Source organism: Equus asinus, chromosome 12 (assembly GCF_041296235.1).
Source record: "Equus asinus isolate D_3611 breed Donkey chromosome 12, EquAss-T2T_v2, whole genome shotgun sequence".
Lineage (NCBI taxonomy): Eukaryota > Metazoa > Chordata > Mammalia > Perissodactyla > Equidae > Equus > Equus asinus.
In genome coordinates this window covers 85805025-85829722 of record NC_091801.1, presented here as the reverse complement: position 1 = coordinate 85829722, position 24698 = coordinate 85805025, and the positions used below count along the sequence as shown (strand labels likewise).

The 24698-nt window shown below is 50.5% G+C and overlaps 1 protein-coding gene across 8 annotated transcripts in view; it reads left to right on the top strand.

Annotated features, from left to right (window-relative positions):
- Window positions 1–24698, top strand: part of ARHGAP39 (Rho GTPase activating protein 39) — a 124766-nt gene that overhangs the window by 93203 nt on the left and 6865 nt on the right. For 5 of the 8 annotated variants that reach the window (XM_044780878.2, XM_044780881.2, XM_070481912.1 and 2 more), the window contains exons 4-7: window positions 645–728; window positions 10797–12171; window positions 14059–14620; window positions 23309–23401. In XM_044780878.2, coding sequence (XP_044636813.1) covers window positions 645–728; window positions 10797–12171; window positions 14059–14620; window positions 23309–23401 — 2114 coding nt within the window. Of the gene's footprint in view, window positions 1–644; window positions 729–10796; window positions 12172–14058; window positions 14621–20767; window positions 21559–23308; window positions 23402–24698 lie in introns of those variants that run through there. The other 3 variants (XM_044780885.2, XM_070481914.1, XM_044780883.2) reach the window with 2 other exon arrangements.

Here is a 24698-nt window from a genome sequence, read left to right as displayed (position 1 = left end):
AATTTAAGTAAATTTTCCTCTACTTCTGGGTTACTGAGAGTTTTTGAAATCATAAATAGATGTTAATTTTATCACGTGCCTTTGAACATCTGCTGAGATAATCACCCACTTATTCATTTCCCAGATATTGAGTGCCTGTTGTATTCCAAACCCCCACCTTTAAGAAGGTTACTGTCCCCATAAGGGGTATTTCTAGTGCTGCGTCCTTCTTGGGTTGTCTGGTCATGTCTGGTCAAAGCTGTGAGTCTCACTGACCCCCTCACTGTGCATTTAGAATAGGAGCCCCAGTTACAGTCATCCGAGCTCCTAAAATCCCGGATGAGGCCATCAGTGTCCTTGCCTGCCTCCCAACCTCTGAACGGGGCCACAGTGGAGCTGTCTCTGCTAGAGGGCAGGTGGGTCTCCAGTCCGTTCCATCCAGGCCGTGTGCCAAGCACTGCAGGGAGGTGGGCTTACAGCAGAAGAAATAACTGATCAAGTGACAGGGACAGCTTTGTGGGCAGGAGCCAGGACACTGGGGTCATTTGTGAGAGAGTGAAAGGGCCACACTCACATTCTTAAAAGTGAAATCATATTGTTTTAAATGTACTGTGTTTTAAAATTATTGCACTTACATTCGTGTTTTTCATTTTGCTGTATTTCAGTTCTTCACCACCAGGAGTGTTCCTTGAGAAGGACTATGAGATTTACAGGGATTACAATGCGGACGGCCAACTTCTTCACTACAGGTAGAGCCCACTGTCTCAGGCTTGGCCCTGTCTACTGCCCCGAGGGTGGTTTTCTTGGCAGCTGCTGGGTGAAGTAGAGAAGAGTCTGGCTCAGCAGCTAGCTGGATGTGCACGGCACACAGTGCCCTGCACCGTCCAGTGGAATGTGAGGAGAGGCTGTTGGGGCCACTGTCCTGGGCAGAGTCTCCCAGAGTGTCCCCCAGGCTCATATGGCAGCTTTTGATTCTGGAAGAACCTTGTCACTGCCCAGTTTAGGGAGCCATGGAGCTCATGGCACTGCCCCGGCCCCTGGAGGAGGAGTGAGGTCCTGGGGGGGTCTTCAGCATGTGGTCTCCCTGGGAGCTGCAGGCCATGCATGGGAGCACTTCCCAGGTGAAGTCGGGAAGATTGGTGTTAATCATAGGAAAGGGAGCAGACTTTGGTCTCTCTCAGCCTTGGGTTGGCTTTTCAGGACTTTGGAAGGTTCTGGGGACGACCTTCAAGACCCTGGGGTGCAGTAGCTGCCAGGCTGGGCAGGGGCCATCCCTCGGTCAACTCGTGTGTCCAGGCTGGAGCAGGCAGCTGCTCCCCCAGCTGTGGGGGAACTAGGTGTGGTGCTGTGCCTCTGGGTGGCCTGGGTGCCCCCAGCACACCAACAGGAGTGACACCAGTGTTGGGGAAGAATTTGAAGACCTGAGGGGCCTTTGGTGGTTTGCTCGGACAGTTTAAGAATGAAGCTGGGAGGTGGTACGTAGGTTTGTTGATGTAGAAGGGAAACTGATCCCACACTGGGTCCAGTGGCGTGCTGTGTGACAGTGGGCATGCTTCATAGCCTCCCGTGCCTCCAGGTGTGGGCGGCTGACTGGCAGGACTCTCCATGCTGGGCAGGTCAGGGCATGTCCCCAGACTTGACATTTCCCATACTGGGTGGTGCTCTAGCAGGCTGCCGATCAAAGGCCATCGCACCCTGTAGTGTGTTTATGCCCGCCTGGTCTTTGGTGGCCCAGTGCTGCCCCAGCACTACCATCCTGGGTGCCACCCAGGACATGAGAACAACACGTTGTTGTTTTAGGAGTAGCGCTCACCCAGAAAGTGTGGGAAGAACAGGGAAGCTGACTTTTGTGGACAGATTGGGGAAGAGACACTCCCCGTCCCAGACACTGTGGACAGGCTCTACGAGGAGGAGGGGAAGCGGGAAAGAGCCTCTCCAGGCCTAGCCCATGGTGTCCACCAAGGCTGTGCACTGAGCAGGGCAGGGGCTGGCAGCTTTGGAGGCCATGGGGCAGGGTAGCAGTGGGGACACAGCCTGGCATACAGTCTGCCCAACTCAGGCATGGGGGGGCCCCAGTGGACCTGGAGGTTTGCAGGGCAGTCAGAGAACTAGGTAGCTGAAGTTGCTTTTCAAACATGACTTGAGACGTTTGGTTTCTTCTTGTTCCACGTGAGCATGCCTCTGTGAGTTGTGTTTACGAGCTTTGGTGCAGAGGTTTTCCTCTGAAACTCTTGGGGTCAGGTCTGGTTCTCTCTTGCCCCTCCCAGGCGTCCATACACAGAGCAGTGCATCCCTGAACAGGCGGCAGCAGAGCAGGCTTCCTCCGGCTTTGGTTTTGTGCAGGGCTCTCTGTTCTTTGGAAAACAGGCCATGGGAGAGACGCCCTGGGCTGAGTGGAGCCGTCCATCCCTGCTCTTCCACACCTGCCTCTGCGCTGCCTGCCTGGCTTCCAGCCTCTCCAGAGGCAGAGGAAGCCTGTTTCCTCCTTCCCTCCTGGTTTGACAGAGTCCACTGAACAACTGTATTGGGCAATCATCCCATTTTATTTAGGGGCGGGTGGTGTCCCTGTGCCTCGGTACCACTGTCCAGGCAGAGCTGATGGGGAGTTAAGGAACGGATGAGGAAGACAAGCTTCCTGGGTTTGGGGAGCTGTAAAGAGACAGAGGTCGAGGTAGGCCAGGGAGGTTGGACAGCGTGGAAAGTGCAGCTGCAGACAGCAGGGTCATCGGACCACTCACTTGTCCCAGAAGGGCAAGCTTAAGAGACTCTGGACAAAAAGCAGACAGCAAGACCTAGAAACTGGATGTGAGGGTTCGGGGAGGGCTCCCAAGAAAAGGGCAGAGCAGTGGAGTCAGGTGGGAATATGGGGCCCAGCCTGGGGATGAGAGGTGAAGCCGCCTGCACAGTAAGTGGGTGGGTGAGGCCCAGAGGGACAGGGTACAAGAGATGCCTCATCAGACCAAAAGACTCACTGGATGCCTGCCAAGGGTGGGCCCCACCTGGCTGTCCATGGGGCACCTGCTCTCCATGACCAAGCGCCATCTCTGGGCCCCTGAGGGCTTGTTTCCCCATGTGTGATATGGAGCCTGCAACTCAGGTACCCACACAGGCCTCAGGCCTGTCTTGAGGATCGAATGAGAGACTTCTGTGGAGGTGCTTGGCGCTCATACGTACTGCAGCACTGGCCTCTGCCCCCAGCCCAGGGACACCTTCTACGGTGGAGGGCAGGGCCAGAAGTCTTCTTTCCTCCTGTTTCATCCTCTCCCATCTCTGCCCTAACTAGGTGGAACTACTTTTGGGTCCTGGAATAGATGTGTCCTCTGACCCACAGGTCTCTCATGTGCTCTTGACTCTGCCTGACACTCCTCCCAGCCTCCTCATCCAGCAGCACCTTGAAGGCCCACGACTGACAGGCCAGTGAGGTGCCTTCTCGGGCCACACCCCTCAGCGCGCTTCCGCAGGCAGGGACCGTTCTTTACATCACAGCCCGTGCAGAGGGCCTGGCATGAAGGCTGTGTCACTGTCTGCTTAGTGGTGAAAAGATGTGCAGAAATAACGGGTCACATTTGCGGAGTGTTTCCTGTGTGTCAGTACTGAGCTAAGGACTTTATCATATGCACGCTATGTTATATAATCCTCATGAGAACCGATGAGGACACTGAGACAGAGATGGTAGGTAATTTTCCCAAGCTCTGCTGCCAGGGAGTGACGGGCTGGAGTTCAGTCCCAGGTGTCTTGGACTCCAAAGCCAGTCTTCAGGGTTTGCATGCCCTGGCACACTAACTGCCACCTTTCTCTGCCTGGCTGGCCGCGGGTGGCAGGCCTGGAGCAGTCTCCAGCAAGCAGGAGCACGAGCAGAGTTCCCAGAAATGGGAGCCTGTATTAAGAGCCTTGCTGCTGTCCAACCTCTCCTTGGGGTGGTAAGGCCAAGCTGCTGGACATCATGGCCAACCAGCAGGGTTTGATCCTGGCTGCGCCGAGTGGGCCATGCACCCAGCACACTGGAACAGGCTGCCACACAGTCAGCACGGGCCCTCTCACTTGCACCCTGGTCTTACATTACTGACCCTCATTCTTCAGATCCCGTCTCACCCACTCCCAGTAATTGGGACTTGTGGCCTTGTCCAGAAAGGCCCAGCAATAATCAGAGGACGGAGGCAGACGGACCAAGCTACACAACTGTTTCTTAAGAAGCTTGGGATTTCCACATTCTGCCATGGTAGATTAACTGCACACCGAGAACAAAATAGACAAAATCATCCTGCAGTCATCAGAGATCTGCTGAGGAGTGGGGACTTGAGAGCCGAGGTGCAGAGATCAGTGCAGCTGAGCACACGTGTGACGCTGCCTCTCCCTCATGACAGTCAAGAGGCTGAGAAGGCGAGCAGGCCTTTGGGTGGTTCCACAGGGCTAGAGGTCCAAATGCTGGCTTTCAGGAACCACAAAGAGGGACTCTAGTTAACATTCCCTGTTTCCACTTGAACTCCTGAAGGGCTACACCTAGGAACAGGGTGAATCTTAAGTAGACCAGCCCCCAAACATAAACCCTACTTCCAGTCAACTCAGTCCCCGAGGGGATTCAAGTGATCTGCTCTCACCCCAACTGCCCGCCAGAAGCAAAAATGCACCTGGGGCCTCAGATTCTCTCTACAGCTTTCCATACACAGCTACCAGGATTTCAGTCTAAAAGTACCAGAACTGATTAAAAAGAAAAACAGACATTAGAAACAGACCCACGGGAGATCTGTATTTTAGAGTTATCAGACACAGACTTTAATAAATATTCATATGTACAAGGTATTAAATGGTAGTTTTTAAAAATCAAATAATTTTACCAAGATCACATTTTGGGCTGAAAAAACACAGTTTAACAAATTTAAAAGACTAGAAATACAATATCTGCTCTTAGACCACAATGGAATTAAACTAAAAATAAATAACAGCTGGAAAGTCCCAAAATACTTGGAGATTAAATAGCACACTTTTAAATAACACATGGGTCAAAGAAGAAATCTCAAGAGAAACTTTAAAATATTTTGAACTAAATAAAAATGAAAAGACAACTTATCAAAATTGGTGGGTTGCAGCCAAGAAAAGCAGTACTTGGAGGGAAATTTATAGCAGTGAATGCATATACTGGAGAAGGAGACAGATCTAAAATCAATCATCTAAGCTTTCATTCTAGGAAACTAGAAAAAAAAGAGCAAATTAAATTTGAAGTAAGCGGAAGAAAAATAAAAATTAGAGCAGGAATCAAATGCAATTGAAAACAGGGAATCAATAGGGAAAATCAGGAAAATGAAAAGTGGATTCTAAGAAATGTTCGATAAAATCAATAAGTGTCTAGCCAGGCTAGGAAAAAAAAAAGAAAGAGGACACAAATTATGAATGTCAGAAATGAAAGAAGAGATATCACTACAAATCCTATGGACATTAAAAAGATGATTAAGAAACACTATGAACAACTCTATGCAAACAAATCTGATAACCTAGGTGAAATGAACCAATTCCTTGAAAGACATAATCTGCCAAAACTCACATAAGAGAAATAAACAATCTGAATAGGCCTATATCTGTTAAAGAAATTGAATCAACAATTAATCATCTTCAAAAACAGAAAGCATCAGGCCCAGATAGGTTCACTGGTGAATTCTGCCAAACATTTATGGAAGAAATTATACCAATTCTCTACAATCTCTTTCAGAAGATAGAAGCAGGGGGAATACTTTCTAACTCATTCTGTGAAGTCAGCGTTACCCTAATCCTAAAACCAGACAAAGGCATTGCAAGAAAAGAAAACTACAGACCCATCTTTCTCATGAATATAGATGCAAAAATTCTCAACAAAATATTAGCAAGTCAAATCCAACAATGTGTAAAAGGAATTAGACTCCATGACCAAGTGGGATTTATACCAGGTATACAAGTGTTGTTCAACACTCAAAAGTCAATATAATCCATCACATCAGCAAGCCAAAGAAGAACAATCCATGATCATATCAACAGATGCAGAAAAAGCATTTGACAAAATCCAGTGCCTGTGCGTGATAAAAACTCTCAGTGAACTAGGAATAGAGAGGAACTTCCTTAACTTGACAAAGAATATCTACAGAAACCCTACAGCTAATCATACGTAGTGGTGAGAAGCTCAAAGCTTTCCTGGTGAGATCAGGAGTAAGGAAAGGATGTCGCCTCTCACCCCTACTTTTCAACATCATGCTGGAAGTTCTTGCTAATGCAGTAAGACAAGAAAAAGAAAGAAAATGTATACAGATTGGGAATGAAAAAATAAAACTGCCTTTGTTCACAGATTACATGGTCATCTATGTAGAAAATCCTAAAGAATTCACAAAAGAACTCCTAGAACTAATAAGTGATTATACAAGGTTGCAGAATACAAGATAAATACACAAAAGCCAACTGCTGGGGCTGACCCCGTGGCCGAGTGGTTAAGTTTGCGCGCTCCTCTGCAGGCGGCCCAGTGTTTCGTTGGTTCGAATCCTGGGCGCGGACATGGCACTGCTCATCAAACCGTGCTGAGGCAGCGTCCCACATGCCACAACTAGAAGAACCCACAATGAAGAGTATACAGCTATGTACTGGGGGGCTTTGGGGATACAAAGGAAAAAATAAAATCTTTAAAAAAAAAAAAGCCAACTGCTTTCCTATATACTGGCAATGAACAAGAAGAATTTGAAATTAAAACAATACTATTTACATTAGCACCAAAAAAAGTCAAATACTTAGGTATAAATCTTACAAAATCTTTGTGAGGAAAACTACAAAACTCTGATGAAAAATATCAAAGAAGAACTGCTAAATAAATGGAGAGATATTTCATGTTGATGGATAGGAAGACTCAATGTTATCAAGATATCAGTTCTTCCCAACTTCATCTATAGATTCAATGCAATCTCAATCAAAATCCCAGCAAGTTATTTTGTAAATATTGACAAACTGATTCTAAAATTTATATGGAGAAGAAAAAGACCCAGAATAGCCGACACAATATTCAAGGAGAGCAAAGTTGGATGACTACTACTACACGATTGGAAGACTTGCTATAAAGCTACCACAGTGAAGACAGCGTGGTGTTGGCAAAGAACACACAAATCAGTCAATGGAATAGAGTAGAGAGCCAAGAAACAGACCCCCATAAATATCGTCAACTGATCTATAAAGCTACCATAGTCAAGACAGTGTGGTGTTGGCAAAGAACACACAAATCAATCAATGGAATAGAGTAGAGAGCCAAGAAGCAGACCCACATAAATATGGTCAACTGATCTATAAAGCTACCATAGTCAAGACAGTGTGATGTTGGCAAAGAACACGCAAATCAGTCAATAGAATAGAGTAGAGAGCCAAGAAGCAGACCCCCATAAATATCGTCAACTGATCTATAAAGCTACCATAGTCAAGACAGTGTGGTGTTGGCAAAAGAATACACAAATCAATCAATGGAATAGAATAGAGAGCCAAGAAACAGACCCCCATAAATATAGTCAACTGATCTTTGACAGAGGACCAAAGGCAATACAATGGAGCAGAGTCAGTCTTTGCAACAAATGGTGCTGGAACAGCTGGACATGCACAAGTGAAAAAAAAAAAGAATCTAGACACAGACCTTACACTTTTCACAAAAATTACCTCAAAATGGATCACAGACCTAAATGTAAAACACAAAACTAACTCCCAGAAGGTAACATAGGAGAAAACATAGATGACCTTGGGTATGGTGATGACTTTTTAGGTACAACACCAAAGGCATAATCTATGAAAGAAATAACTGATAAGCCGAACTTCATTAAAATTAAAAACTGCTGCTGTGTAAAAAGGCAACGTCAAGCGAATGAGAAGAGAAGCCACAGACTGTGAGAAAATATTTGCAAAAGACATATCTGATACTCAAGGACTATTATTCAAAATATGCAGAGAACTCTTAAAACTCCACAATGAGAAAACAAACAACCTGATTTTAAAATAGGCTAAAGACCTAAAGAGAACTCACCAAAGAAGATATACGAATGGCAGATAAGCATATGAAAGGTGGTCCACATTATATGTCATCAGGGAAATGCAAATTAAAACAACAGTTAGACACCACTATACACCAATTAGAAGACAAAAATTTAGAACACTGACAACACCAAATGCTGGTGAGGATGTGGAGCAACAGGAACTCTTATTCATTGCTGGTGGGAATGCAAAATGTACAGCCACTTTGGAAGACAATTTGGCAGTTTCCTATAAAATTAAACATACCCTTACTGTGGGATCCAGCTGTTGTGCTCCTTGGTACTTACCCAAAGGACGTGAAAACTTACGTCCACACAAAAACCTGCACGCAAATGTTTACAGCAGCTTTATTAATAATTGCCAAAACCTGGAAGCAACCAAGACGTCCTTCAGTAGGTGAATGTATAAATAAGCTGTGGTCCATCCAGACAGTGGGATGATATTCAGTGCTAAAAAGAAGTAAGCTATCAAACCATGAAAGGAGCACCGTTAAATGCATATGACTGAGTGAAAGAAGCTAATCTGAAAAGTTACATACTGCATGATTCCAGTTATATGACATTCTGGAATCATACAGACTGTAACCTTTGCACAATGGCTTCTTTGGAGGCCAAAGATCTGCTCACTGGCTTGGCTTCTGTGGAGACAATACAAAGATTATTGGTTGCCGACAATTGGGGGAAGAAGGGATGAATAGGAGGACCACAGAGGAATGAAAATACTAATACTCTGTATAATATCTTAATGGTGGATACATGTCATTATACATTTATCCAAACCCACAGAAAGTACAACACCAAGAGTGAACCATAAAGCACACTAAGGACTTGGGTGATTATGGTGTTGCAACAGATGTACCACTCTGATTCAGATGTTGGTAACTGGGGAGGCTGTGCATGAGTAGGGGCAGGGGGTTTCTGGGAAATCTCTGTACCTTCTTTGCAGTTTTGCTGTGAACCTAAAAATGCTTTAAAAAACAATGTCAAAAAAAAAAAAGAATTAAATATCTATTTAAAATAGGCTAAAAACCTAAATAGATACCTCACCAAAGAAGATATACAGATGGCAAATAAGCATATGAAAGATGCTTCACATTATATGTCATCAGGGAAATGCAAATTAAAACAACAGTTAGATACCACTATACATCTATTAGAAGACGAAAATTTAGAACACTGACCAAATATGGGCAAGGATGTGGAGCAAATAGGAAATCTATTCTAGAACTGGAAAATGTAATAACAAAAACTAAGGACTCAGTAGATGAGTGTAAGAGCAGATTAAACATAGCTGAATACAAAATTAGTAAATTGTAAGGTAGATGAGAAGAAAATATCTGTTGTGAAGTGTAGAAAGTCCAGGGAATGGGAAAGACAGAATATGGCATGAAACCATATGGCACATAGTGAAAAGGACTGTAATTGATCCCAGAAGAGAGGAGAGAGGAAATGGGATAAAGGTAATGTTTGAAAAGGTAATGGTCAAAAGTTTCCAAAAATTACACAGCCACAGATTGAAGAAGTGCTGTGAATCCCAGACACTTAAACACGTGTGCTGAATATGAAATACAAAAAGAAAATCCTGGGCCAGACCTTGTGGCCTAGTGGTTAAGTTCAGCATGCTCCACTTCAGCGGCCTGGGGTTCAGTTCCCAGGCATGGACCTATACCACTCTGTTAGCAGCCATGCTGTGCTGGCGGCCCACATACTAAAAAATAGAGGGAGAGTGGCATGGATGTTAGCTCAGGGCAAATCTTCCTCAGCAAAAAGAAAAGAAAATCCTAACACCAGCCAGAAGTTGTTTGAGGGAGAGTGGAAGTGGCAGAGGTGAGCCCCACTCATCTCTCCTGGACTTGAAGTCCCACCCCTGGCATTGCAGATGCAGCCATGGGCCCCAAGTGCTGACCTTGAGTGGGCAGAGCACAGTGTGGGCACTGAGTCTGCACATCCTGCCAGCAGCTTCCCAGGGCAGTGTCACTCGTGGTCACCAAGCAATTGAGGTTCAGAAGAGGCCACACATGCAGCATGGCCCCCAACTGGGTGGAGAGGCCAGGATTCAGCCCCATAACCCCTAGGGACTGTGGGAGTTATGCAGGCTTTAGCAGGCATCTCCATCCAGGTGCAGAGTGCTGACTGTGAGGGCAGAGGGCACAGGGGGTCAGTCAGCCTTTTGGGATCTCACAGGAGCCTCTGTGGTTGAAAACAGGGCTTGACATGCTGGTGCACGTGGCACGTCACCCCACTGTGCAGTAGGAGCAGGGGCAGGTGCTGAGCCCAGGAGCGAGGCCTGCAGGGAAGTATGCATATCGAGAGAGAGGCCTCCCTCTGGGAGGGCCGCCTCTGGGTTCTCCATTACAGAAATAGTTGTGTGCCTGGTGCTGTGCTGGGACCAGAGCAGAGACACACAGAGAGGCCCTCGCAGGTAGTGTCATGATGGGCAGCAGCCAGGGACCTTGGGGAAGCTCCCTAGGCAGGAGAGACCCCTGGAGGGGAGGGCTGCAGGGCTGAGTCAGGAGGTGTGTGAGGGGAGCTCCCAGGACAGAGGGCAGCTACATCCTGGGGTCAGGGCCCTAGCAACGAAGGGTGCACAGGTTGTTTACAGGGAGCCCTCTAGAAAGTACCAGGCCCCCACAGCCTGCAGTCTCATTTTGGGGGTGAGGAGGATGCTGAGAAATGACCAGTCCTTCTGGGCCCTGACTTCAAATGCCCATGAGGCCAGGGCGGGTGGGTAATGGCTCCAGGCTGGCAGTGGGGCCAGACTTCCACTTCCCCCAGGTAACCTGTGCCTGTCCCCCTCAGGACCTCCTCACTCCGGTGGAACTCGGGCACCAAGGAACGCATGCTCATCAAAGTTGCTGACCGGGAGCCCAGCTTCCTCTCCCCACAGGGTAACGGCTACCCCCTGGACAGTCAGCCTGGGGGCCGCTCCCGCAGACCCTCAGGTGGGCAGCACTCACCCAGCCTGCAGACATTTGCCCCTGATGCAGACGGTTCCGTCTTCTTCCCTGAGCGGAGACCGTCGCCCTTCCTGAAGAGGGCTGATCTCGGGAGCTGCTCCCCACTGCTGGCTCAGCCCCGCAAGCCTGCTGGTGACTCGCAGCCCTCCTCCCCACGCTATGCCTATGAACCCCCTCTCTACGAGGAGCCCCCTGTGGAGTACCAGGCCCCCATCTACGACGAGCCCCCCATGGACGTACAGTATGAGGCTGGCGGGGGCTACCAGGCCGGCTCGCCCCAGCGGTCCCCGGGCCGCAAACCGCCGCCCTTCCCACAGTCGCCCAAGCAGGCCTCCGCCTCACCCTACCAGCAGCTGGTGCTCACCAGGCAGAAGTGCCCCGAGCGCTTCCTGAGCCTCGAGTACAGCCCCGCAGGCAAGGAGTACGTGCGGCAGCTGGTGTACGTGGAGCAGGCTGGCTCAAGCCCCAAGCTGCGCTCAGGCCCACGCCACAAGTATGCGCCCAACCCCGGGGGTGGCTCACTCTCCTTGCAGCCCAGCCCCTGCCCACTGCGGGACCAACGCCTGGGGGTCACGTCTGGGGACTACAGCAGCATGCAGGGCCCTGAGCCGCGGCACACCCAGCCACCCACGCCACTGCCCCAGGCCCAGGACGACGCCATGTCCTGGTCCAGCCAGCAGGACACCATGTCCTCAACGGGCTACTCCCCAGGCACACGCAAGAGGAAGAGCAGGAACCCGTCTCTGTGTCATGCCCCCAGCACCTCATCTGCTGACGGCCCTGGGGACCGCGACCTGCTCAGCGAGCAGCCCCTGGCTGAGGAACGGCCCTCGTGTGGGCCCAGCCTGGCCCCAGTGAAGCGCACAGAGAGCAAGGCGGGTGAGGCAGATGGGGCACGGGGCACAGCCGAGCCCTTCCTGGCTCAGGCGCGGCTGGCCTGGGAAGCACAGCAGGCCCACTTCCACCTGAAGCAGAGGGGCAGCTGGGACTCCCAGCAGGACGGCTCGGGCTATGAGAGCGACGGGGCCGTGCCGCTGCCCATGCCGGGGCCCGTGGTGCGTGCCTTCAGTGAGGATGAGGCACTGGCCCAGCAGGAGAGCAAGCACTGGCAGAGGGGCGCCTTGGAGAGGCTCGCCTTCCCCCAGATCCTGCTCGAGAAAAGCGTCTCTGTGCAGACCAACCTGGCCTCACCGGAGCCCTACCTCCACCCCTCACAGGTAGGGACACGTGGCCACGGCGAGGCCCCAGGCAGGGTGGGCTGGCACTCAGGTTCCTGGCTGGTTTGGTGACAGGTTGCAGATGCCCCTGAGGCTCCCAGCTGCGCAGGGCTCCCTCACGTCAGCTCCCGGCCAGGCCTAGCCGGGTGCTGGCAAGTCACCTGGGGTCCAGAGGCTGTGCCCTGATGCCAGGCCAGGCAGGGGAGATGGGCAGGCAGCCACCCACCCACTCTATTTTCCCACCTGTGAATGGCTTTTCAGGTGAGGAACTGTGCAGGTGGAGCGTCAGGCCCTCCTCCCATGGCTCAGAACTCTTTTCGAGCAAGGCTCCCCACACACAGGGAGACTGGACACCTGGCCCTGGGGTCCAGGACATACTTAGCAGGCCCCAGGTGGCTCCTAGGACCTCGGGCTGCAGCTGGAGACGAAGCAGAGGCCTGGCCTAGTGTATGCTCCCTGGGCAGTGCCAGGCACAGACATCAGTCAGGCCCTAAGGGCCTGCAGGCACCTTCTGTCCAGGTCATGTGCTGGGAGCCCTGTGCCCCAGGACTCAGTGTAGGCCAGTGTCCTAGTTCTTACCTCCTGGCCCCTGACCTTTCACACCAGTCTGCTGCATGAAGTCAAAGCTGAGGGTCTTCCCTGGCATCTGCTTGGAGCTGCCAGTGGCCGGAGGGCCTCCCGGTGTCAGACTCCTCACATTCACCCCAAACCTTGCCAAGGAAGAGGTGCCAAGGGCCTGGTGACCTTGGGCAACCAGCATCCCCCAGGCCAGGCAACCTTAGTGCCCTTCCAGGCTGGAGAGCTCAGAACAGCATTTCTGTCTGTGGCTTGTAACACGGGAGGACACAAGACAGATGGGAAGAGGCAGCCTGGGTAGGTGGGAGATGGAGAATGAGCAGCAAGAACCTGCTCCTCAGACAGAGGGCACGGGAGCTCCCAAGAGCGCCAGGTGAGGAGGAGCTGTTATCTGAGTGACAGGCCTTGTGCAGTTAGGCTGAGGCCGTTAGGGAGGCAGGCAGGGGCCTTGGAGCAACCCCCACTCTTCCCAGCATCACGGGATGGGAGGCTTGCAGCCCACAGCCCCGCTGAGGCCTGATCCTGCCTCTGCATGGCATCACTCTACCCGAGATGCCATATGGGCATCTTTGCTGGGGAAAGTGGACACAGCAACAGGGAAGGGGAGGTGGTTTTGAGGACCAAGGGAGAATTTGTGTTTCTCTGTCAGACTTTGCATCTGGGGTCTTCCGCGTCTTCATGGGGCTGCCCTTTCCATCTGCTTCCCAACCTCGAAGCTCAGTGAACCAGCAGAAGCAAAACAGCAGCAGCAAGGCCAGCAGGAGGCAGCCCTGCCACACCCTGTGGGCCCCCACACACGGGGCCAGTGTCCAGCCTGGGGAGGGCCACGTGAGCACCTGTGGGTGCTGCGTCCCTGGCATCTCCCCACCTGGGGCTACAGGCACCTCGAGAAGCCGAGGAAAAGCACATGCGGTTTCCTCCCACCTCTAGGCCCACGCTGGCCCCTACAACCCTTGGTATCAGGAGCAGGGAGGGTACCTCCTGGAGGTCAACTCGGAGGGTAGAGGTTGGAAGAAGGGCCTCTCTGAGTCCCTGCCCCAGCCTTTCGAGAGGACGGTGCTAGCATGTCTTTACGAAGCGAGTGGAACAAGATGAGGTGCAAAGCTGGAAGCCCAGGCCTAGCCCCAGCCTGGGTTGCCCAGCAAAAGTTGTTTTCCTGCCTCCCCTGCCAGCAGGTCACCTGAATGCCCACCCCACCCTACCCTGGCCTTACTCCTCCAGCAGCCTTGGGGCCAGCAGGGAGGCCACGCCTCTCAGCTGACTGGGTCAGGTGGGACCCCCACCCCCTCACAGCCCCTCTGTGCTCCCCAGTCCGAGGATCTCGGGACCTGTGCCCAGTTTGAGAGCAGCCGACAGACCCGCAGTGTGATGCCCAGTGCCAGCTGCGTGTTCCCCACCTTCACGCTGCGCAAGCCATCCTCGGAGACCGACATTGAAAACTGGGCCTCCAAGCACTTCAACAAGCACACGCAGGGCCTCTTCCGGCGGAAGGTGTCCATTGCCAACATGCTAGCCTGGAGCAGTGAGTCCATCAAGAAGCCCATGATCGTGACCAGCGACCGCCACGTGAAGAAGGAGGCCTGCGAGATCTTCAAACTGATCCAGATGTACATGGGCGACCGACGCGCCAAGGCAGACCCACTGCACGTGGCCCTGGAGATTGCCACTAAGGGCTGGAGCGTGCAGGGCCTGCGGGACGAGCTTTACATTCAGCTGTGCCGGCAGACCACGGAGAACTTCCGCCTCGAGAGCCTGGCCCGCGGCTGGGAGCTCATGGCCATCTGTCTTGCCTTCTTCCCACCCACACCCAAGTTCCACTCCTACTTGGAGGGCTACATCTACCGGCACATGGACCCCGTCAATGACACCAAAGGTAAGGCCCAGCACATGGGACTCCTTGCCACCTTGGGCTCTGCCACCAGCTCAGGTAAGTGCTGTGGCGAGAGCTTCCTGGCCTGCGCTGGGCAGTGCCTCAGGGGCAGCAGGTACATGGGAGCTGACACAGCACTTCCAAGCAGACACATGTGCCCCCTAAGGGCCCCATTCTGGGTTTCCCCTGGGCACTGAAGCCCTAGGAAGAGCCTCAGGCAGTCCTGGCACAGGGTCCCCCGGCCACGGGCCAATAGGAAGGGGGGCCTGAACAAGGACACATGGCATCCATGTCTTAGCCAGCCAGTGTCCACTCTGTTCTGAAGCCACTGTGGCTCTTCACCCTGCCTAATGAGGGCAGAAGCAAAAAGCCCAAGAGCAGGGAGGCCATGGTCGGCCTGTAGGTGCTTACTGCATTTGCTTTCAACCGTCCTGCAGCCTGGAGAAGTGACCACCTCAGCCTGGCTCAGGCCATCTGTTGTAGGTGGGAAGGAGACTGTGCGGTCCTGGAGGAGGGCTTCTCAGAGTGGGGAGGAGCATGGTGATCACAGCGTTCATTGGCCCAGCACCAGGTCTGGCAAGACCAGCAGGCCCTTGGGGTGCTGCAAGCTGAGAGGCCCTGAGCTTCCCCAAGGGGTCAGAGATTGGGACCAGTACGGGTAGCCACCTGCTATGGCAGCCTGAGGCCAAGTGCAGGGCCAAATTCTGCCTGGGGCTCCCAAAGGCCATGCGTCAGGTCCATCTGGGCCCAGGCCTGGCCTGCTCGGGGGAAGACTAGGGACCATGGTCCTGCTGGCCAGGCGGTGCCCATGCAGCTGACCTGGCAGCTGGCTGTAGTCTGAGGCTGGGCAGAGTGAACATGGGGACAGGGCCATAGGCAGCACTAGGCTGTCTGCCACCCTGATAGTCCTGGGTGTCCACAGGGCACAGCCACGGAACCAGCGTCCAGACAAGCACATGCACAAATGCACATGCATGCACACACTCAAGCTCTCACACGCCCTCCAGGTCAGACGTGCTGTAGACTGCTCTGCAGGAGGACCTTGCCCAAGCCTAGGTGTGGGGGGCCAGGGCGTGTGTACACAGTGATGGGGGCTACAGCTGCTTGGCAGTGGTGGGCCCCAGTGAAGGTGCATCGAGCACATCCAGCGTGTCAGCTGTTTGGGGGGATGTCTTGGAAGCCATGAGATTTTTGCCCAGGCACACAGTTTTGAAGCAGGATCACTGGACACAACAGACAGCTCCCTCCACTTGCAGACGTGCAGCCTGGCGGGGGCCTGGATCTGCCTCATTCTTCTCAGGCCTTTCCAGGAGCAGGTGAGCCCTGACTGGCTTCATGGTTCATCTCAGCTTCTTCCAAAAAGGCCTCGAGATGTCACTGCCTTGAGCAGGAGGCTTGGAAGTGTTGCCCACTGCTCAGCACGCAGCCCATGAGGCCCCAGGGAGTGCTTGCTGAGTGAAAAGGTGAGTGAGCAGTGAACACACAGAGGCCGGAGGCTCCCAGGGCCATTCCCGCTGCCCATCGGGGCTTCCACAGGGAGTTTAGGCCTCAGGCCCCGTCCAGGGCCTAGCAGGACACTCCCCTTGCCACAGAGGTTTGTGCACCTTTGTCCTAGTGTCTACACCAGGAGGCCTGGCTGGCATGTAAGAGGGAATAGGGGATCAGCCTGGGCATCCATGGCTTTGAGCCCTCTTCCCCCACCCCTTGAATGAGGCCAGGTGGTCTCAGAGGGCTGTATGGTCTGGGCTCACAGAGGGAGACAGGATCTGCATGGTCCTATTGGCGGGGGCCTGCGTCTAGGCTTGGGGATCGGGTCTCATGTCTATGGCATGGGGCCGCCCTCCAGCCAGAACCCTGTCCCCAGCCCCAAGAGCCACTGCTGGGTGGGCATCTGCTGCAGGCCCTGCTCAGCACTGAGCCCAGAGGAGAGGGCTCGCACTCCTTCCCACCGGCCCATCAACAATGTGGGTGCTGAGTGTCAGTCAAGAACGCAGGCCCCGTCAGCCCAGGAGAATGTAGCCTGCATTTAGCAGAAGAAACCTACAGCGGGTCCCAGGAGTGCCAGAGAGGGCAGAGCTGAGCCTCACCCTCAATCCCACTGCCTGCCTTGGCCTCAGAAGCCTTTGATTCGTCTGCCAGCATGTGTACGACATCTCTTCTGTGTGGTCATAACCCTGAGGGACCAAGGTGCCATGCAGTGAGCCCCAGTTCACATGCCCCCCAGCTTAGCCTCGTCTCACACATGGTCACGCCTTGGTGCCAGCCACCAGCAGGAGGGTTTCACAGCTTGTCTCCCGGGACCTCCATAAGCACAGACATCACAGGGGTGCTTAGTGGTGGACGCAGCCGACTACAGCTCTTCTATCTGCTCTGCAAAGGAGCCCTTTGGAAGGCTGTAGACCCTGAGGTGTTTCATTCACTGCTTATGCATTCGTGTGTGCAGCAAGACTTACTGGCTCCCAGGTAAAGATGTCAGATTGAACGACATGCGTTTACTTGGACTCCACCTTGAACTCCTGTTAAAAGAACAGTGAAGGAATTTTTTAAAGGAAAAAAGAGAAACCCTCATAAGAGAATGTAAAATGGTGCAGCCAATGTGGAAAACAGTCTGGAGGCTTCTCAAAAAATTGAACATAGAACTACCATAGGATTCAGTAATTCCACTTCTGGGTATATACCCAAAAGAATTGAAAACAGAAACATAAACAGATATTTGCACACCCATGTTAATAGCAGCGTTATTCACAATAACCAAGAGGTGTAAGCAGCCTAAGTGTTCCTCAGTGGATGAATAGGTAAACAAAATACATAGGATGGAATACTATTCAGCCTAAAGAAAGAAGGGAATTCTGACACATGCTACAACATGGATGAATCTTGAGGACATTATGCTAAGTGAAATAAGCAAGTCGCAAAGAAACACCTACTGTATGATTCCACATACGAGATCCCTAGGGGAGTCAAATTCATAGAGACAGAAAGTAGAATGGTGGTTGCCATGAATTAGGGGGAGGGAGAAAGGAGAGTTGTTAATGCATACAGAGTTTCCATCTGGGAAGATGAAAAAGTTCTGGAGATGGATGGTGGCAATGGTCGCACAACAGTATGGATGTAATTAATGCCACTGAGCTGTAAATTAATTTTAAATGATTAAAATTGTAAATTTTATGTATATTTTGTCACAATAAAAAAAAATTAGCCCCACAAGGACAAAGAGAATGGAAGAGGAAGAACAACTATGTTTTGGAAGCTGAAAAACGCATGGACGAGTATCAGGAAACTGACTTGGTAGACCAAAAAAGGTGCATCCAAGCAGACAGTAGGAAAGCTAGGAAGCTGAAGCAGGCAGCAAACCCTTACAAGCTCACTTGTGGGTGAGCCAGCTTTCTTTAGCAGTGGTTTGGAAAGGGGCGACCTTAAAGTTGAAAAGAAAAGGACTAGCTGAAAGTCTGTTCAAGAAACAAAGGAGCTACTGTGGAGGAGGTGAGGGCATAGATTCTGGACCCAGAGCATCTGGACTCAAATCCCAGCTACATTTTCAAAACAGGTCATATTCTGTGCCATAAAACAAGTCTCAATAAATGTTAAATAATGGTGGTTGCTGTGGATTAGGGGGAGGGAGAAATGGAGAGTTGTTTAATATGTACAGAGTTTCCATTTGGGAAGATGAAAAAGTGTGTTCTCTAACCATAACGGAATTAAATTAACGATCAGTAACACAGAGATCTCTGGAAAATCCCCCCGTATTTGGAAACTAAAGAACATACTACTGAGCCAGCCCTGATGGCCTAGTGGTTAAAGTTCAGTGTGCTCCACTTTGGCAGCCTGGGTTTGGTTCCCAGGCATGGAACCACACCACTCATCTGTAGCTACGCTGTGGTGGCAGCTCACATAGAAGAACTTGGACCTGCAACTAGAATGAATATACAACTATGTACTAGGGCTTTGGGGAGGGGAAAAAAACAACATACTACTGAATAACCCATGGATCAAATAAAAATCAAAAGGGAAATTAGAAAGTATTTCGAAAGGAAAGAAAATAAAAACAAAACATATTAGAATTTGTGAGATGCAGCCAAAGCTGTTCTTAGAGGGAAATTTTTAGCACCAAAATGCCTGTATTAGAAAATAAGATCTCAAATCAATTACCTCAGCTTCTACTTTAAGAAACTTAAAAAAAAAATAAATTATATTAAAATAAGCAGAAGAAAGGAAATAAAGAAGATCAAAGTAGAAATCAATAAAAGAGAAAACAGAAAAACAAATAGAAAGTCAGTGAAACAAAAAGCTGATTCTTTGTGGGTTGGCCCAGTGGTGTAGCAGTTCAGTTTGTGCACCCTGCTTTGGTGGCCTGGGGTTCACCAGTTCAGATCCTGGGCACGGACTTACACACTGCTTATCAAGCCACACTGTGGCAGGCGTCCCATATATAAAGTAGAGGAAGATGGGCACAGATGTTCGCTCTGGGCCAATCTTCCTCAAAAAAAAAAAAAAAAAAAAAAAAAAAAAGACTGATTTTTTGAGAAGACCAATAAAATTAATAAACCTCCAGCCAGACTGATCAGGACAAAAAGAGAGAAGACATAAATTACCAGTATCAAGAATGAAAGATGATATCACTGCAGATTCAACAGATGTTAAAGAATAATGAAATATTATGAAAAACTTTATGCCAGTACATTTGAAAATTTAGAGGAATAGACAAATTCCTTGAAAGACACACACTACCAAAGATCACTCAATAAGAAATAAATAACCAGAAAAGTCATATATCTATTAAAGAAATTGAATTGGTACTTAAAACCCTTCCCAAAAGGAAAATTCCAGGCCCAAATGGCTTCACGGGTGAATTTTACCAAACATTTCATTGTTTGTGTAACAATTCTTTACAGACTCACCCAGAAAATTGAAGTGGAGGGAATATTTCCCAAATTCACTCTGTACCAAAATTAGAAACAGACGTTATAAAAAACAGCACAGACAGTATCCCTCATGAACATAGAAAAATTCTTAACAGTATTTGAGGAAATTGAATCCAACAATATATTAGAAAGGATAGTGCATCTCGAATAAGTGGGGTTTATCCCAGGAGTGAAAGGTTGGTCTAACATTCAAAAGTCAATCAATGTAATTTGCCATATCAACAGAGTAAAAAAGAGTAAAGAAGAAAAGTAAAAAAGAAAAGTCACATGATCATCTCAAAGGCATTTGACAAAATTCAACATCCATTCCTGATAAAACTCTAAACAAACTGGGAATAGAAGGGAGCCTCTTCAGGGCCAGCCGGGTCGTGCAGTGGTTAAGTTCGCACATTCTGCTTCAGTGGCCCAGGATTCGCCGGTTTGGAGCCCGGGTGTGGACCTACACACCACTCATCAAGCCGTGCTATGGCAGGCATCCCACATAAAACAGAGGAAGATGGGCACGGATGTTAGCTGAGGGCCACTCTTCCTCAGCAAAAAGAGAAGGACTGGCAGTGGGTGTTAGCTCAGGGCTAATCTTCCTCAAAAAAAAAAAAAAAAGGGGAAACTTTTCAACCTGATAAAAGGCATCTATAAAAAACCTGCACTACCCAAAAGAATGGAAAGCAGAGACTCAAACAGATACTCCTACACCAATATTCACAGCAGCATTATTCACAAGAGCCAAAAAGTGGAGACAATCCAAGTGTCCATCAGCAGACGAATGGATAAACAAAATGGGGTCCATCCTTACAATGGCATATTTTCAGCCACAACAAGGAGTGAAGTTCTGATAATGTGCTATAACATGGATGAACCTTGAAAAATTATGCTAAGTGAAAGAAGGCAGACAAAAAAGGGCAAATATTGTATGATTCAACTTATAGGAAATAGCTAAAATAGGCAACTTGATAGAGACAAAAAGTAGGGTAGAGGTTACCAGGAGCTGGGGGAGGGGGAATGAGGAGTTATTGCTTAATGGGGACAGGGTTTCTGTTTGTAGTGATGAGAGGATTTTGGAAATAGATGTGGTGATGGTTGCACAACACTGTGAATGTACTTAATGCCACTGAATTATACACTTAAGAATTGTCAAATGGCTATATTGTTATGTTTATATTTTACCACCAAAACAGCCTTTGGCCAGCATCATACTTAATGGTAAAATGCTGAATGCTTTCCCCCTAAGATCAGGAACAAGGCAAGGACCTCCAACCTCAAGTGCATCTACTCCACATCACGCTGGAGGGCCTGGCCAGTGCAAAGTCAAGAAAAAGAAATAAAAGGCATCCAGATTGGAAAGGAAGTGTGCAGTTGTCTTTATTCACAGGCAAGGTGAAGGTTAGACAAAAGTTTCTTCTTGTAGAAAATCCTATAGGAGCTATAAAAATAGCATTAGAACTAAGAAGTGTGTTTAGCAAGGTTGCAGGATCTAAGACCAAAAATTGATCATGTTTCTATATATTAGCAGCAAACTACTGGAAATGGATATTTTTAAAATAGCATTTGCAATAGCATTATAAAATATGATAAACTTAGGGATAAATCTGACAAGGTACGTGTAAAACTTCTATGCCAAAAACTAAAATGTTGCTGAAAGTCAAGAAGACCTAAATTAGTGGAGAGAGAAACCGTATTTATGAATCAGAACACTCAATATTGCTAAGATGTCACATCTACCCAAACTGATCTATAGATTCAGTCCTAATCAAAATCTTAGTAGGTTAGGGGCTGGCCCTGGCAGAGCGGTTAAGTTCGTGTGCTCCCCTTCAGCAGCCCAGGGCTCACTGGTTGGGATCCTGGGTGCAGACCCATGCACCACTCATCAAGCCACGCTGTGGCAGCATCGCACACAGGAAACTAGAAGGACCTGTAACTAGGATATGCAACTATGTACTGAGGCTTTGGGGAAGGAAGGAAAAAAAGAGGAAGATTGGCAACAGATGTTAGCTCTGGGCCCATCATCCTCACCAAAAAGCATACATTAAAAAAAAAAAAAAAGGTTTCTTTTTAAATTTAGAAAATAACAGGCTGATTCTCAAATTCATAGAAAATGCACAGGACCTAGAACAGCCAAAACACCTTTGAAAAAGAACGGAATGGGAGCAGTGACACTGCCTGACTCCAAGACGCGCTGCAAACCTGCAGCGATCAGGGAAGGTGGTGTCGGCCCAAAGGGGCGGAACAGAGAGTCCATAAATAGACCCAGACACATGGTCAGCTAGTTCTCCACAGAGACGCAAAGGCAGCTCAGTGAAGAAAGGGTAGTGTTTTCCTCCAGTGCTGCTGGGGCACTCGGATATCCAAATGCACAAAATATGAGCTTTCAACCCTTTTTTTGTACTATTTGCAAAAATTAACTCAAAATGGATCGTAAACCAAAATATAAAACCTAAAACTATAAAACTTGTAGAATGTAGGAGAAAATCTTTGTTTTCTTGAGTTAGGCAAAGGATTTTTTATGTGACACTAAAAACACTATCAAAATTAAATCTCCTGTTCTTCAAAAGACACTGTTAAGAGAATGAAAAGATAAACCAGTTACAGACAAGCAAGGATAGGGAGGCTAGAAGGATCCGTGTGGTGGTGGGTTAGAGATGGAGGCATCATTTTGGAAATATTTATAGAGATGTGTGTACAGGGGCTGCAAACACATGCATCTTCCCTTCCTTTGTCAGCTGCGAGGGCCTGGAAGCAGTGACACCTCAGGAGCAGAGAGCACACCTGACACCCAGATCTTGGTTTCTAGCACCATTTCCCAGTAAAAGGAACCAGAGCTCCTTGAGAAACAGCTGATTCTAGGGCTGATGCAGGGAATGTAAAAGGTGCAGTGCCGAAAGTGAGGAAGTGGTAGAGAGGGCGAGTGGAGATGGTGGGGTTTGTCACAGGACGCAGGAGCCCACTGAAAGAACACCCTGCAGCCAAAACTGGGGCAATGTGAGCAAGAAAATAAAGTCGTATTGGAGTATAACCCAGAGTGTAAAATGAACATCTCTAAGTCCATACTGATATAAATAAATGATTGATAGACATCTCCCATGCAGAAGAATTACAAATAATTCATGTGGATGGTCCACCATCAGGGAGGAGTGTAAGTCCCGCCTAGGGGTGGGCTGTGCACGGCCACTTCCTCCCAGAGAGTGCAGTATGGAGGGCAACAAAGGGGTCTGCATCAGCCAGGCTGACACTTTGTGTGGAGTGAGAGGCATGCCCAGACCAGCCTGAGGGGGGAGCCCCGGCCCCTGCTCTCGCCCAGCGCCACCTCCAGCACCAGCTCAGGAGCTGGGCCCCCAGAATGCAGCCATTCTGGAACCCCGGAATGAAGCCTTTCTGTCAGGGGTGGGTCATGAGCTGACTGCATCCTGTCCCCACTGCCCAGGGGCACTGTCCCTGCACCTTCCTGCCCACCTCCAGCATGAGGAGAGCTGGCTTTCTGGGCAACAGTGCTCAGAAGGGCCCCCGGCACCTCCCCCAGGGTACACACACCCCTCCCTGTCCCCAGAAGTGTGAGCAGGAAGTGGCCGCTTACAGGACACTCGCCCCCACCCCATCTGGGCACTGGCCCAGTGGCCCTGTCTCCCCTTGAGGAATCCAGCAGGGGTGACACCTTCCCAGCTGAACGGCAGCCCCCGGCAGGCCCAGGGGCCTCCTCGTGGCTGCGTGGGGACCCATGTGGGCATGTGTTCCTGGCTCTGTGTTCTGTGTCCTCATGGCTCTGTTTGCTCCCCAGTGACACAGCACATGAAAGAGCTCCTGGAAAGGAACACTAAGAAGAAGTCCAAGTTGAGAAAGAAACCCAAGCCTTATGTTGAGGAGCCGGATGGTAGGGCCTCTCCCCGCAGCCCCTGTGCGCTGCGTCTGCACAGCTCTGCTCTCCGGCCTCGGCCGCCTGGCCTTTTCTCTCTAACCGCTTCTGGGCTGGGGTAGGGGGGCACTAACCATCAGGCCTGCGGCCTCCTCCTGAGCCAGCTGGAGGCCTGGGGTCATTGGCGGGGCTCCTGGGAGAGGCCACGCCTGCCTCCCTTTCTCTGTGGAGCTCAGAACAGTTTCCAACTTGCATGCTGGGTTCTCAGTGTGGAGGGGGCATGAGGACAGTTGGCCAAGGCCAACTGGAGGCCCCCAGGTAAGTGTTTGGTGAGGGAGTGCCCATGGTCAAGCACCTCCCTGCCCTGACCTCTAGCCCCGGCATCCCTGGGGCAGGAGCTGAGCTTGGCTGTGCTTCCCTGGTGGGCCCACAGCACAGCCTAGGGGTTTCCCAACCTCCCCCCAGTCCCCCAGCCCTGTCCTTCTCTGGGCCCTGGCTCAGGACCCCCAACCCCGTACAAGCTCCAGGGAAACCCTGTTAACCCCAGGCTGTGCCCCCCTGCTTGGAGATCCAGTGGTCCCCACTGCCCATTGCTGGCACGTCAGCTTCCCCTCCCGGCACCAGGGCTTTGGGACCAACCCCTATCCCACCTCCGGGACTTCCCCCAGCCTTGGCACATCCAGTCCCCCATGCTTGCCCACTCCTCTTTCTCTGAGACCACTTAGCCTTGGCACCCTTTACTCTGGGAAGTGCTCTGGCTGCATGCTGCCCTTGGCAGGAGAAGGGAGGCAGCTGCGATCCAGGATTCCCAGCCCCTTTGGGCCACTCTCATCTGGGACAGGAGTGGAAGGAGCTCTGAGCTCCTGCCTGAGCCCATCCATTAGGGTTATGTTGCAGCAGCGAGGTGGGGCTGGGGACACAGCCAGCAGGCTCCTGTGGCCCAAGTGGTATTGGGTGCAGAGGAGGGAGCTGGACACTGCCCCCTGGGAACCCAGCAGGTTCAGTGCCAAGAGGCAGCAGGTACTGGCTACACCCAGCAGCTTTTGAGCCTTATGGCCAGGCCTCAAGGACTCAGGCCCCAGGTGGGCCTAGACCCTAGCACAGCGGCACAGATGCTAGGAGGGCTAGTGTGTTGCTCTCTCTGTGGGCTGCTGTCTCCCCACCTGTAACACTGGGTACGGGCATGACCTGGCGAGGTCAGAATGGGGCAGAGTGCTCAGAGCAGACTACCCACCAACACCATGAGTGTTTCCCTGGGCTGGCCATGGGAACTGCCGTCACCCAGCACTCAGCAGACACCCCACTGTCCTAGCCC